This window comes from Petromyzon marinus, chromosome 14 (assembly GCF_048934315.1).
Source record: "Petromyzon marinus isolate PM22_M1 ecotype Great Lakes invasive population chromosome 14, UKy_Petmar_22M1.pri1.0, whole genome shotgun sequence".
Taxonomy (NCBI): Eukaryota; Metazoa; Chordata; class Hyperoartia; order Petromyzontiformes; family Petromyzontidae; genus Petromyzon; species Petromyzon marinus.
In genome coordinates this window covers 7392778-7407332 of record NC_133680.1, presented here as the reverse complement: position 1 = coordinate 7407332, position 14555 = coordinate 7392778, and the positions used below count along the sequence as shown (strand labels likewise).

The 14555-nt window shown below is 42.7% G+C and overlaps 1 protein-coding gene and 1 non-coding gene across 2 annotated transcripts; both read left to right on the top strand.

Annotated features, from left to right (window-relative positions):
* The first annotated feature begins 3996 nt into the window (after positions 1–3996).
* Positions 3997–9835, top strand: LOC116942363 (mitochondrial import inner membrane translocase subunit Tim17-B-like). Its single transcript, XM_032954166.2, has 6 exons — positions 3997–4111; positions 5437–5536; positions 5898–5961; positions 6886–7014; positions 7331–7441; positions 7979–9835. The coding sequence occupies exons 1-6, from the start codon at positions 4086–4088 to the stop codon at positions 8071–8073; spliced, it is 525 nt and encodes a 174-aa protein (XP_032810057.1). The 5' UTR covers positions 3997–4085; the 3' UTR covers positions 8074–9835.
* Positions 9836–12506: 2671 nt separating this feature from the next.
* On the top strand, positions 12507–12647 carry LOC116942499 (U4 spliceosomal RNA). The gene has a single exon (XR_004402796.1). It is a non-coding gene; the product is annotated as a U4 spliceosomal RNA (small nuclear RNA).
* The last annotated feature ends 1908 nt before the right edge of the window (positions 12648–14555 follow it).

Below are 14555 nucleotides of genomic sequence, written 5' to 3'. Positions count from 1 at the left end.
GTTACATTCCTATTACAGCAAGAGCACAGCCCCCCCCAAAAATTCACCACGCTCATTTCCATTACCTTGTAGCAGTGGCTGTCCTATAAGAGACTTGTCCCTTAGGGTTACCATAACCCTAGGGGCAATCCATAAATGACGTCACGCACCTCGGGGGGGAGGGGGGTCAGACATTTGTGACGATGTGTGACGAGGGGGGGAGGGGGGGTTTGAGAAATGTGACGTCATATCAAAATACGCAACTTTAAATAAATATTTACTAAATAGAATCGTTATAACAACACTATTTTTGATTAATTTTCATTATGAACTATTTGATTATTTAAATTGACTAAGGTCACCTTTTATTTATTCCATGACGCAGCATTTTGCTTCTCCATGGGAGAATGTAGAAGCATACATTTTTTTGTAATGACTTTTATTAAACATTTTGATTCTAATGATTCTACCAGGGCTTTTCATTCTGTGAAATGAATGTCATTGTTATAATTGTACTCTCCATTTTGCTTCGTTCTACTACAAAGTTTCAAGTATTTTTTTATAGTTATAATTACTTTTAATATGTTATAATTATAAGATCATTTCAATATAATATTCTGAACATCTGCAGTTTTAGTTAGACGTTGAATATTTTCAAGTGAATTTTATGCTAAATTTCAACTTTCCAACGCCTCCTTTTTAATGAATGTTTTCTCCTACAACATCAGAGTGCAGCGCCACATTAAATACGCACTACAATGACAATAGTTTAAAGTGATTTGAAGCATGTTTTATTTTCAAAATGGAAATATGGTTTGGGGGGGGAGCAGAGCTTTGTGACGTCATATTTGAGGGGGGGTGTCTGACTTTTTGTGACGCCGTGTGACGAGGGGGGGAGGAGGGGTTAAAAATCGGCCAAAATCGCGTGACGTCATTTATGGACGGCCCCCTATTACATTTCTGGGAGGCTCAGCCGGGACACACGATGGGCTGGCAGGCCCGCCTCCCTCCACCCCACCTACTTTGCATACCCCCGCCCAATAAATCGCTCGCCCCGCCCACTCAACCAATAGCCCCGCCCAATACGTCGCTCGACCCGCCCGCTTAATCACGAACCTCTGCAAAACCCCGCCCATCGTGAGGCCATGTGTAGTGGGTTCCAGGACACGGAGACGGCAGAATAGAAGCAGCACTATTTATTTAAACCTTAACAAGGGTTACACTAGAAGGGGTAGCGGCCCCTCCACCCGTATAACTCAGGAACACACCCCAGGCTCTCTAGCCTAAGCTCTAGGCTTCCAGTTCCTCCTGGTAGGGCTCTAAGGGAGGCTATCAGATCCGGCCCTGGTTAGGCACAGATCTCGGCACCCCGCCGACCAGACCGGCCCTTAGAAGGACTCTGACTCTGGGGCTCTGGGGCCGCACCACTGGCTTGCTGTGCCGGCCCTGAAAAGGGCAGCGGTCACAGGAGTTCCAGGGTCTCACCTAGCTGGCCTTCTTTCTTCACTGGTTGCTTCAGCCTCGGGCCCCACACTCTGCCCCGAGCTCCCTGGCTCCCCGCACTTTATACCCACTGGAGCCTTAGCGGACGTTGTTGTAGCCACCAAGGTGTGGGTGAACCACACCTTCCCGTGCCATGTGTTTATTCCCCATAGCACCCCTACACATGTGTTGAAACTGACATTTCAATTTTCTTTGGGTCTTTGGGTAACATTTCCACTTGAGCAAAAGGACATTTCGTAATCTTGTACTCAGGGCCGGTTTAAGGCACGGGGGCTTTAGAGACTGCAGCCCAGGGGACTTCGCCAGCTGGAGGACGTTCAGAGATTAAGTTAAAAGTTATTTCATTTGTGAATGCTGAATTTTATTTGTTGTTAGCCTTGTAAAAAATACATTTTATTTTTCTTTAACTTTGTTTTCCTTTTGAAAATATTACTGGGGGCCTCACAGTACCTGTAGCCCAGGGGCCTACAAAGTCTTAATCCGGCCTTGCTTGTGCCTTGCCATACGAATGTGGAATTTCCATCACTGCATGAGCACAAGGCGAGGGATAATCTGAATATGTATTATTTATTCATATTGGAGAAATCCGATGAGCTATGAAGCTCTTTTTCACTTATGTGAAAAAGAGCTTCATAGCTCATCATACCTACGTGACTTTACTGAATATAAACCCGATGAGCTATGAAGCTCTTTTTCACATAAGTGAAAAAGAGCTTCATACCTACGTGACTTTACTGAATAGAAATCCGATGAGCTATGAAGCTCTTTTTCACATAAGTGAAAAAGAGCTGCATACCTACGTGACTTTACTGAATAGAAATCCGATAAGCTATGAAGCTCTTTTTCACATAAGTGAAAAGAGCTTCATACCTACGTGACTTTACTGAATAGAAATCCGATGAGCTATGAAGCTCTTTTTCACATAAGCTCTTTTTCACATAAGTGAAAAAGAGCTTCATACCTACGTGACTTTACTGAATAGAAACCCGATGAGCTATGAAGCTCTTTTTCACATAAGTGAAAAAGAGCTTCATACCTACGTGACTTTACTGAATAGAAATCCGATGAGGTATGAAGCTCTTTTTCACATAAGTGAAAAAGAGCTTCATACCTACGTGACTTTACCGAATAGAAATCCGATGAGCTATGAAGCTCTTTTTCACATAAGTGAAAAAGAGCTTCATACCTACGTGACTTTACTGAATAGAAATCCGATGAGCTATGAAGCTCTTTTTCACATAAGTGAAAAAGAGCTTCATACCTAGAAATCCGATGAGCTATGAAGCTCTTTTTCACATAAGTGAAAAAGAGCTTCATACCTACGTGACTTTACTGAATAGAAACCCGATGAGCTATGAAGCTCTTTTTCACATAAGTGAAAAAGAGCTTCATACCTACGTGACTTTACTGAATAGAAATCCGATGAGCTATGAAGCTCTTTTTCACATAAGTGAAAAAGAGCTTCATACCTACGTGACTTTACCGAATAGAAATCCGATGAGCTATGAAGCTCTTTTTCACATAAGTGAAAAAGAGCTTCATACCTACGTGACTTTACTGAATAGAAATCCGATGAGCTATGAAGCTCTTTTTCACATAAGTGAAAAAGAGCTTCATACCTACGTGACTTTACCGAATAGAACCAAAGAGTATGGATCCAGCATACGTGTTCGGCAACGACCAAGAGTCGAATCAGTATTGCAATGGATTTCATGGATCGATACACTTTATGCCGTTCGTAATGTGTCGCCTGTTCTGCCTATTTAATTCCATTCCGCTCAAGGATAACTTGCAAGTGGATCTTGCTCTCACAGAGCAGCAATTTTGCACGAACGCCGAATAATCGAATCTTACACGCGGCGCGATTACGATGCCTGGATCGCTCGATTGTTAAAAAAACGATTTACTAAATCGTGTCGATCGATCCACGCAACGCAATGCAACTTCATTCAACGTATTCTTAGCTCTTTCGGTAAAGTCACGTTGAAGGGAAACAATAAAAAAATAATATATATAAAACAATAAATATATATTTTATTATATTATTGTTTCCCTTCAACGTGACTTTACCGAAAGAGCTAAGAATATTCATTCAACGTGTTTCGCCTTCACCCCCGGAACGTTTCGTCGAACCTCGCCGGAAATAATATAAACGATTGTTGGCAACCCGGAAGGCTTATTTCAACGAAGCCCGTGCAAGTAACTAGCCAATAGCATACCGTTAGCTCTCTCGGTGAAGTCACGTTGAAGGGAAACAATACAATAATAAAACAAAAATTACTGCAGTCACGAAAGCTTTAAATCAAGATTTAAGCCAATAGCAGTTAGCGAGTTGGGGGAGGGGGACGGGGGGGGGAGCTTAGGGGGGATTGGGGGTGGGGTAGGGATTGGGGGGAGGAATTGAGAGGTTGGAGGAGGGGTTGGGTTGGGGGAGGTGTTGGATTGGGGGAGGAGTCGGGGGGTTGGGGGAGGAGTTGGGGGAGGGGTTTGGGGGTTGGGGGAGGGGTCGGGGTGTTGGGGGAGTGACTCAGGCCCGGAACGTTTTGTTGGCGGTCGCAGTTCGGACCCGGACGATCTCACTCGCCTCAGCCAGCCAGCCAGCCATGGAGGAATACGCACGCGAGCCGTGGTAAATGTTAGCGGCCTCTTTAATTGGGCCACTTGCCCATGAGCGACGCGATTAAGCCGGCGAATTGAGCGAGCAGGCGGGCGTGTAGCGGCAGTGTTGTTGGTTGCCGCGTGCGGCGCGTTATCTGCTTTGTCGCTTGGCGTGTTCGTGTGCCGGTTGTGTAACCTCGTGGGCAAGGGCATCGAGCCGGGCCCAGGCCTCGGCTCGGCACGCTCCGTTTGCAGCCGACACAGCACGAAGGGCCGCTGCGAACAGTGCAGCGGCCCCACGGTGCCATTGCCGCGATGTTGTTGGTGCGTGGCGGTGAGGCGGCCTTTGTGGCTCGCTGACGCGCCCGGTCGTGACCCCGGGCCCTCGGGCCGCCAAGGTTGAAGGAGAGGAGGAGAGAGGCCCTCCTGGGTCGGTCGCGTTGAGTCGGATGGGTCTCATCTCGATGTTCCCATAGTCCATGGTTCGGGGATTTTTTTGGTGGTGGGGAGGTTTCGTGTGTCGTGATGTATTGGTCGCGGTCAATTGTGAATTCCCCTGTGTAGTAAATGGGTTATGACATTCAGTGCTGTAGTGTACCCGGAGCCACTTTGGTATCCTTAGGGGGGGGGGGGGCATGAGATGGCGAAACCTGAGCGAAACGTTGGTGGTTCCAAGTTTCTGTATGTCGTCGTTTACAATTAGTGAACGAGAAGTTTATGTGAGGGTTATGATATAAATCAGAAGGTTGCATTCGCCCTCTGGACAACCATGTGTCCGTAGTCGTGTTATTAGATGGCCAAATCTTAGTGCTCTGCGTTTCTTTTTGACATTGAGTTAGTTTTGTAATTCATGTCTTACGGAAACGGCATAACTCACAATTTATTTAGGTCCAATGAAAGTGGACAATGATAACTTTTTTTCACATGAGTAAGCTATGATGTAATGAACCTTTATTGTCCATATATAAAGTTGTTACAATATTCACTTGTATGGCCATGTTGACAAGTTGGTACATGTACCACTAAAGTTTTGGCTACACCGGTGGTACTATACTGGCATGTAGAAAATCAGGTCTGGGCCCCATCGACTTACAAGGGATGTAGCTAAAGTTGATTAAGTTTTGAAGATGGTGAAATGCATTGATGTTCTTTCTCATCATGAAACCAACTGTGACCGTATATCATAGGAATACGTGAACACAAGATTTATAAAAGCGTGGCATATATCCAACATTTTTTTTGCCAGACTTTCTTGAGCCGTAGCAGTCAAATTGTGTTATTTTTTTTACTCGCCCCAGTTCGTTTGCATAGTGCAGTAACCATAACCCTGCGTGTGCTTCTGTGACTTAATTATAGTCCATGGAGGATAGTTGACGATTGCGGAGGAGCCTTCACCATGGGCGCAATTGGAGGAGGAATTTTCCAGTCGATTAAAGGCTTCAGGAATGCCCCAGTGGTAAGCGAGCGCTTATAAAACGTCACTTGTGTGACATCCACATTTATATTTTTTCTGGCGCAGCCTCTTTGCCGTGGGACTGAAAGATACATGAAGCGAATGGACAGCCGTTAACTCTTGAGCATGAACGTTTTTGCGAAGGATTTTTAGAACATGTACATTGTATCCTGAATACGTTCTGTAATTACAATTTGCAGTCATATACGTCTATTGTTCTGGTTTTAATATGGCTTTATTAATTCTGGTACACTGATCTCATGAAAGCATTAGGTCTGCCAAATATGTGCATTGCCTGGAGACTTGACTGTCAGACTGGAGAACGTGTAGATATCTGAGCGTTGTAGTTGTCTTTTTTTTGCAGGGGGTGGGACATCGCTTCCACAGCAGCATCAGTGCCGTGAAACTTCGGGGACCACAGATTGGAGGTGAGGAAGGACTTTCCCTCTTGATACAAACACACCATGCCTTCGTTGCAACAAAGTGTCCAGAGTGTGTATTCACTATAGGTCATCATTCCCCGAGTTGGATTCCTCCCATCAAAACGGGGTGGTAGAGTGGAAATACTTGCCTTGCAGCAATAAGGCGCTGGGTTCGATTCCCAAGTGGGGGGGGGGTGCCCTTCTGTTTGGAGTTTGTATGTTCTCCCCGTTTTGCATAAAGTAAAAATTCCCTTTAACAGAGTATTACAAAATACTAAGAAATATTAAATTGTGCACTTAGTTTGAAATTAACTTAAATGCACAGTTATTTGACTACACGTATTTAAGTTAATATTTTGGGAAAAAACTTAACTCAATTAAGTGGTCGGTTATGACAATTCAAAATATTATATACTGAGCACGGTTTATGCCAGGTCATCTCAAGAGCAGTTCATTATTTCACAATAATGTAACAACAAAATTGCACGCAATGCATATTCATGAAGTATCTCACTATTTGTGAATGCAACATTGTCAAGAACTGGGTTTTTTGCAAAGCAGGCGCAGGTCACGAAGAACAATTATGTTACATAGCACAGTTTCTGCTGTACTGTATTACAGTAAATAAAATTCATGTATTTAAAGCCTTTTAAAGGACAGTGTAGCTGGCTCAAGGTTGTTCACTTTCTTGTCAAGGCTATGAAGATGTTGCTTATCAAATATGATCCTGGAGTAATATGCCTGGCTCTTGATATATCTGTGCTATACATTGAAATTGGATGTTGCAATTGTCTCAGAATCGTATTTGATTCCTTCGTCTTATAACTTTCTCTGACCAGCAGCTGTGCTTGGAGCTGTAAGCTACTGTTAGAGCACTCACCGCTGAGTTGATGTTGAAGTGATGATAGCAGTCAATCTTTCCCTTGTCAGGCAGTTTCGCGGTGTGGGGAGGACTCTTTTCCACCATAGACTGCGGCCTGGTGAAGATTCGTGGGAAAGAAGACCCGTGGAACTCCATTTCGAGCGGGGCGCTCACGGGCGCCGTGCTGGCCGCACGAAGTTAGTTTCACTTCGGTCGTTATATGTCCGATAATCTTCAATGATTCATTTAATTGAAATCTCTGAAAGTAAGAAATGGGTATTGCACTCCGATGAAAATGAAATTTAAAAAATCATAGTTTATGTAATATAAAACCATTGATACACAGTACTTTTTTTTAATGTATCATGAACTTCTTTCGCACTGTACGTAGCCAACCATGCTAATCGGAGGAATGTAAATCTGTAAGTGTATGTTATTCCATATTCCAATGAAGGCTGTCGTGCACATCATACTGCCCCATTTATAAGAGTTGCTGCTATGTTCTTAACCCAGGTGGACCGGTGGCCATGGTTGGCTCGGCAGTCATGGGTGGCGTGCTGCTGGCCCTCATTGAGGGAGTTGGAATCATGCTCACAAGGTTCACATCTACACAGTTCCAGAATGGTGAGGGAACAATGAAATTAGTGTTTGACACCATTATAGCGTACTCTTTGGGTCTTTCGGTAAAGTCACGTAGATAGAAAAATAATAGATCACGACGTTTCGATCGTCGTGATCTATTTTTTTTCTATCTACGTGACTTTACCGAAAGACCCAGAGTATGAATTCCTGCAGTCACGAAAGCTTAAAATCAACATTTTAGCAGTGTACGGTAGCACACAAAACCTATAAAAACATCTGTTTGCCTCTGTAGACTGGGAGTGAAGATGTAGAATTAGTCATCTCTTTTTTCCTTAAGTAATCGGTGTACTTGTGGATGTGTGTTGTTGCATGGGCACTTACCCTCGATAAATGAGGAGCAGCTAACACAAACAACGCGCATGTAAAATACTTGATTTTTGTTGTTGCAAGCACTTAATATGCAGCACGTATAATCCACCAGCAGATGACAGATAGTTAACCTTGTACATATAGGGATGTGAATGTTTCTAGTATTTTTGTTAGTCCTGATATTAAAATGTCATGGTTTACCCTTTGCAGGCCCTCCGCAGTTGGTTGAGGATCCTGCTCAGCTACCACCACCACCTGCAAACCTCCCTGCCGCGGGCTTCGGTGCTTATGGCCAATATCAATGAAGATGTCATGAGAAAGTAGCATCGAGTAAGCCAGGCCAGCCAGCAGGGGCAGCCTCTTGCCTGTGAGCCATTCGTTTTAAATGAATTATAAACCAAGCTGCAAGTTAATTGGCAGAATGAACCTTCACATGTTTCCCTATGTGCCCACACTCAGATGGCTTCAATCACGTTGGTTATGGAGAGTTTACTGTGAAGAGTATTTTTCGTTTTCAAATATGGGCACTGAAGAAGCCGCGTGTGGCATTTTTGACAATTTAAATTGAGTTAAATTGCTTGACTGGTTATTGTTTTACTAAGTGTGGAGTGTATGATGGGCTGAGTGTAGACCTTATAAGTGGTTGAATTGTCAAGGTGAACTGGTTTGTATGTCAGTCTTATTCTTATTGTGGACCAAGAGTAAGCTTTTGAGAACAAAATAAGCCTAGGTTTAAGTGGCAATTGTGCACTCATTAGTCATAGATTACTTCAACAGATGAATTTGGCCTTTTAATACATTACTGCCTTTGAACTTTTACACTCTTTGTTGAAATTATTTCATTGGCACTTCAAAACAGCATAGTTCACTATTGGTGGGAATGTCTGAAGATGGTAGTATTTACAGTTGTAACAAATACAAGTTCAAACTAATTGTTTTAATTTAAAACAGCATTGTTTAGTATTTGCAAACATTTGAGGGTTTTATGTAAGCCTTTCAGTGTCAGAATATATTTTTCATGTTTGTGATTATTACTAAACTGTTAGGTTTTAGACTTTAGCGACATTACAGAGTAATCCATTTGAATAATGGTGCATTACCTGCTAGCTGAAAATCTCAAAGCAAAAGTGACGGCACTGATATATTGTGCTTGGTAACGTCTACATTTGTGTTCCATTCTCGTCACGTCCTAAGAATCGTGTTCAGCCCTTTGTCAATCCACTGCTAGATGAATGCTGTGGCGGTCATGGGAGGTTTTTTGACCATACTTCACGCTCGTCGTTAAAGGTTGATGAAGTTGAATTGCCCAGGACTGACTTTTGTTTCCACCTTGTTAGTTATCCTAGCCGTGCTTGGCCAGGAGTAAAATTCGAGTCACCCACCAGGTTTTCGTCGCGTAAACCACTGGGAATTATAACTGAAATGTAGAGCCCTTAATGTATCCTAAGTTGATGCAACATTGTAAATATTGCTATATAAAAATATATATACAAGTAAACTTCTAAAAAGCATGCACCTGCTACAATATGCAAGCCACTTACTAAATTCTAGTGGTTTGCAATAAACGAAAAGTCCACAACCATCAAGTAGAAGCCCCAATTCACCTAAACCCAAGTTCCTTATTTATGATGGACAATGGTACTCTTGTTTATTTTAAGGAGTAACCTTTGGAATTTGGGCTTGTGCTTTAAGGTTGTCATGGACCATATACTGTAATAAGTACTGCGTGTGTACTTTTGTTTAAAACTGTGTTTGGACGAAAACTAAAGCTTGCAGAAAAATGTATTACATTGACACGATTTACAAGATTGATGTGTTTGTTTAGGTTTGGTCATGTGCAGTCGTATTTATAAGGCAAGATTTATCTCACGTGTTCAAAGTCAACAAAAAAAGTAAGGGGACATTTAATTTTCCTGAATAAGGGAAACAAAATATACTCTGCAGCCATGTATGTAATGTTACTACCACGATTGAAGAGTTAAATCATTGCTGGAGTTTATACCGATGAACCGTATAGAAATGTACAATACACGTACGTCAAATGTAATAAAGTAACGGGCGTTATAACCGCTGCGCGTTCGTCATCTTCACGTTGATTGCAAAATTGTACACTGGACTGTTGGGACAGACCAACCCAGACTGTATGTACTCTAGTGGATGTTGGAAGTGTAATTGTCTAGCTGAGAAAACTGTTCAAAAATGTAAACTGCACATGTTTAAATTCTAGTGGATGACCAATATCACTTTAAATTGATCGCGTGGTCACAAAAACTCGCATATGCGAACGGCTGCAGTTTTAATTTTGCATTTAAAATAGGACAAGTCAATAGCGACGTACCGATTGTAATGTCATGCCAATCCATTATACAGTATAAATAACGATTGATATTTTAATCAACTTAGAACATTTTCTGCCCAATTATAGTTTGTGAATCACCCAAAGGTATTTTTCAATCGAATATGGTTAATGTCATCCAATCATTTATCATGGCAGTTACAATATTTCCTGTTTCGTGGGCTTCGTACAATCATTGTTAACAAGGGGAGAGTCCACGTGTGGACAAGGTGCAGCTCTGCAATTATTGTTCACGCCACCGCAGGTGGAAGATCCTCCACTAGATGAAGCTCTCGTGGGAGAGGCTCGACACTCCGACACTGGCCAGACTGCTTGGAAGATGTGGGAATACCCACACTTTATCCCACTACACGGGACATGCCGACTCATTGTTGCTGTACCAGCTCACTACTGGGTGGACAAGCAAAAGTGCATACATTTGTAGTGGCATAGAATCAGTAATGGAGCAGCATAGCGCTTGCTGCTGGCAGGGAAGGGGATCTGCTGCTTACGTCAGCAGGCCAGGTGATACACCAGAGGGGGGTCTAGGGGAAAGGTCACAGAAGAGGCACACCAATACGCTGGTAGGTTCTAGAAAGGGGGCGTGGCCGGGGGCGGAGCCAGGCCACGCTGACAGTATAAGAGGGGCTCCTGTAGGGGATCTCGGGGGCTGTTGTGTGGAGTGGGATTCTCGTCGTGCTGTTGAAGTCTTCACCATTCTCGTCATTCTTCTCGTCGTCTTCACCATCTCGGGGCGTCACCAGTCAGGCAGCCTACCAACTGTCCTGACTGAGTAACGTCGCTGATCATAGACGGACTAATTATTAAAAGTGTTAACCCCGATGATGCTTGTTAATAAGGAAGTGCCTCCAACTCTTAAGTGTCTCCGAGTTAGTCAACACACATTTTGCTGCACCAGTTGAAACTGGTGCAGCAAAATATCCCCCCCCCCCCCAATATATTGCTATAAAATATATTTATGTTTATAAGATTGTGGTTATGGTTGTACTTTATTAATTCCTAATCTCTGCCATTACAATGAAACATGGTAAAAAAGAAAAACAGAGCAATGTAATGCAATACACTATTAGACATTGTAAAAAATAAGTAAAAAGTCCATCCTATGTGTTAGTGATTTTTTAAAAATATTTTAGGCAGGAAATTCCTTTTCATATATTTTTTTTTCTGGGGGAGACCCCCAGACCCCCTGAAAGATTTACCCCCCAATGTTGGCTCCATGGCTACGGCCTAGGTTAATAAAAACAATATAACAAACCAAAATGTTGCCTTTCACCCCCTCCCAAAAATACTTTCATCACACTATACCAGGAGTACCGTAATAGAGAATATTTAAATCTTATCAAATCAGAAAACCGCCAAATTATAAAACGTTGACTGCACATTTACCATAAATATTTCCTGATAACGCGAACTCTGAAATTGCAAAATGTTCCATCATTTCTCCGCACGACGAACATGCGGGAGTCGTCTTATTTGTGTGCGTGAGAGATCAGGTGCCCATAGCTGTCAACCCATACGGCTTACCCTTATTCTTGTACAAGGGTATTGAGTTTTTAGGTCCATACGGCCTACATCCGTTTCATTACCGATATAGTTTTATCTTTGTGTGTTCTCCCTTGTGGTGGGTATGTGGTGGTGAGTTTACTAGTGGTGCGTTGAACAAGTGGTTATTGACTGTTTCTCCCTTGTGATTGGACTTTGTGGGATGAACGTTGATAATTATAAGGGCACGGGGTGACCCAATACGGCCTGAATTGGTCTGTAATAAGGTAGGGGGCACTGACAAGGGATTGACAGGTATGGGTTTCCATGCCTTTATTGGCACCGGGCACAGGTTTTTTGGGTGCGTTTTACTTTACGAAGATTCTTACAAGCCGGTGAGTTTGTAAACACGTGGCTGATGAAACGCGAGGATGACCTCGCTGCTACTTCCGTGTTCCCGTGGAACACGTGGCCAGCACTGATATCCCCAGATGAATTACTGTCTTGTATTACTCGCAATTGTTGTTTCTATGCAAATGCAATCTCAAGCCACATTGAATGTTTTTTTTTAAACCGCTGCAATATAAACGCGGACTATAAAAAATATGTATGTTTATACGAGTCTGCCATTTCCCCGTGATACATGGTATCGGAAGTGACGTCATCGGTCATGCAAATTTAAGCAAAAGTCTGTACTCCATAAATACTTGCGTACGTTTACAAGTAATATATCTCTCTTTTTAATGTAAACCTTTTAATGTGTATAGATAACGTGTTGTATAGTATTAGGGTATGTATTTATGTATTTACAACAAAATGGTTCATTGTTTCATTTAGGCAACCCATAGCGTTAATGTACTAGGTCCGTACATAAGAGGTGTACTCGGAGGCTTGCTCGTCAGCTTTGCGCAGTGGCAGTATCGTAGCCAATGAGGTTTATCCGAGGCGCGATTATTGCTAATTGAAAACTTTTCCCAATACCCCGCCACGGCGACTTGAAATATAGTCGCTGTCGGCAATTTTTGCAAGCTCCTTCGGGAGCTTCATATTTCAACGAAGAACAGAATGCCGCTTTTCTCAAAAGAGAAATTGGGGAAACTTGCGCTTAAATTTTAGAACACTCGACTTTGCTGAAGTCAATCTTTATTTAAAGCTTTCGTGACTGCAGTAATTCATATTCTTAGCTTTTTCGGTAAAGTCACGTTGAAGGGAAACAATAAAATAATAAAATATATATGAAACAATAAAAATTCTCACGACGTTTCGACCATAACACAAACACTTTACCGAAAGAGCTAAGATTATTTGCTGAAGTAGTCTTGCTTATTCATACTGCGGGCTTGCACGAAGGTGGGGCATTTAAGGAACGTGCCCAATTGCTTTAACTGCAGCATTGGGGAGCGTTAATTACAACGATCTCTGCATTGCGGAATTCAGTGTGCTATTATATAGTACTGTAGTATTAAAACGGTGTCGAATGTGTTATAATACTATGTCTTAAAGTATGTCATTTTATGCGATTGCATTACGCACCAGAGCGTTGAGTTTTTAACTGAAAATTTTTTTGTTAAAAGTTTGCTACTTTTCCAACAGGGGGCGATCGGACACATCGCAGCAGAACAATTGATCCTTTAGGCGATACCCCGGGGTACCAATAATACAAATTGGCCGAGGCAATTAAATATTTTATTTCTAGGACACTATTTTTTCCAGGGGGTGTACTTCACTCCGCGACTGGGGTGCCAATCAATCCGAAATCAGTGCTACTCCGCGATGTCGAATGACAAACAGCATATATAAAATCCGCTATTGAAAAATGCAACTTTGAATAGGGCATCGTGTACAACTCGTCGAGATGAGTCGATTGCCGCATCGCATCATTGTCTTAGAGTGACTGCATCACGGGACATTATGCGAGAGCCGGGCTACTATGGTACCCTGGGGTGCCACCATAAGGTTCAATTGATGCGTTCTTCTGAACACGCGATTTGTGAACAAATAGCTCAGCGGTCTTCAGCCCGGTGGGTGTGACCGCCCTGGGAGTTGCAGACTGCGACATGGATACCGTGCAGGACACATTTTGAATGTGCGTGAGAATGTCAGCATTACATTGTCTGCATGTTGAACTTTTTTCAGACCGTGCATAAGCCAACCGTGGCGACAAAACACTTGTACGGCCGTGAAAAAAGATCGAGATATATGAAATAAAGTACAGTCGTAACATTGTAATACTACTGCATATGCTCCCACAGGATTTTCCAGGGGTAGAGGAGGTATTTTGTCAGCACCAGTATTTGGGTTACCTTATTGGTGAAACTGCCTAGTTACATTTCATTTCCATATCTCTAAATTTAAGTTCAATACGAAAAAAGGGTTACTGCTTGATGCTTCAGCCCAAAGGAGATCGTGTGTATTTGTGGCAACGCTCTGTGACTCGGGGCCCAAATAGGTACATTGATTTGCAAATGTCAGCTGCAGTGCATCACATATCGAACTGCAACGTATCCCCCAATGCCCAATAAACTGGCCATATTCAGTGCAGTATTTGTGAATCGTCTAATTGGCATTTTCTATAAATGTTCACACATCTGATCTTTGCACATAATCTCAAACACCTCTGTCCTAGAGTTATCACCTTCTCCAGCAGAGACCATATTTCTCAGTCAGCCTAGGCCTATCAAAGCGGTGCAGGTCAGTATTCTGCAAGACATTTCAATACTGGTACCAGATCTCGGTTATAAATCTATGCCTCTCACACGAACAGAAATTCCCTAATGAGGTGAAATCTGGACATGTAGCGACCTTTACTCGGCCCCCAGTGGGTCGGGGATATGTTACATTTGACTGTTCCTGCAAAATGCCATGTCGGGAGGTTTGTGGGTGGTTGTTAATCATAATGACAGACGCTCACCTTTGCCATCACCTAGTGTCAGCCTTAAAGCGTGTGTA

Excerpts from the sequence above, each read along its gene's own strand:
- LOC116942363 (XM_032954166.2), top strand. The coding sequence starts at position 4,086 with ATGGAGGAATACGCACGCGAGCCGTG. Across the intron at positions 7,015-7,330 it reads CGCCGTGCTGGCCGCACGAA|GTGGACCGGTGGCCATGGTT; the intron begins GTTAGTTTCACT and ends TTCTTAACCCAG. Across the intron at positions 7,442-7,978 it reads ATCTACACAGTTCCAGAATG|GCCCTCCGCAGTTGGTTGAG; the intron begins GTGAGGGAACAA and ends TACCCTTTGCAG.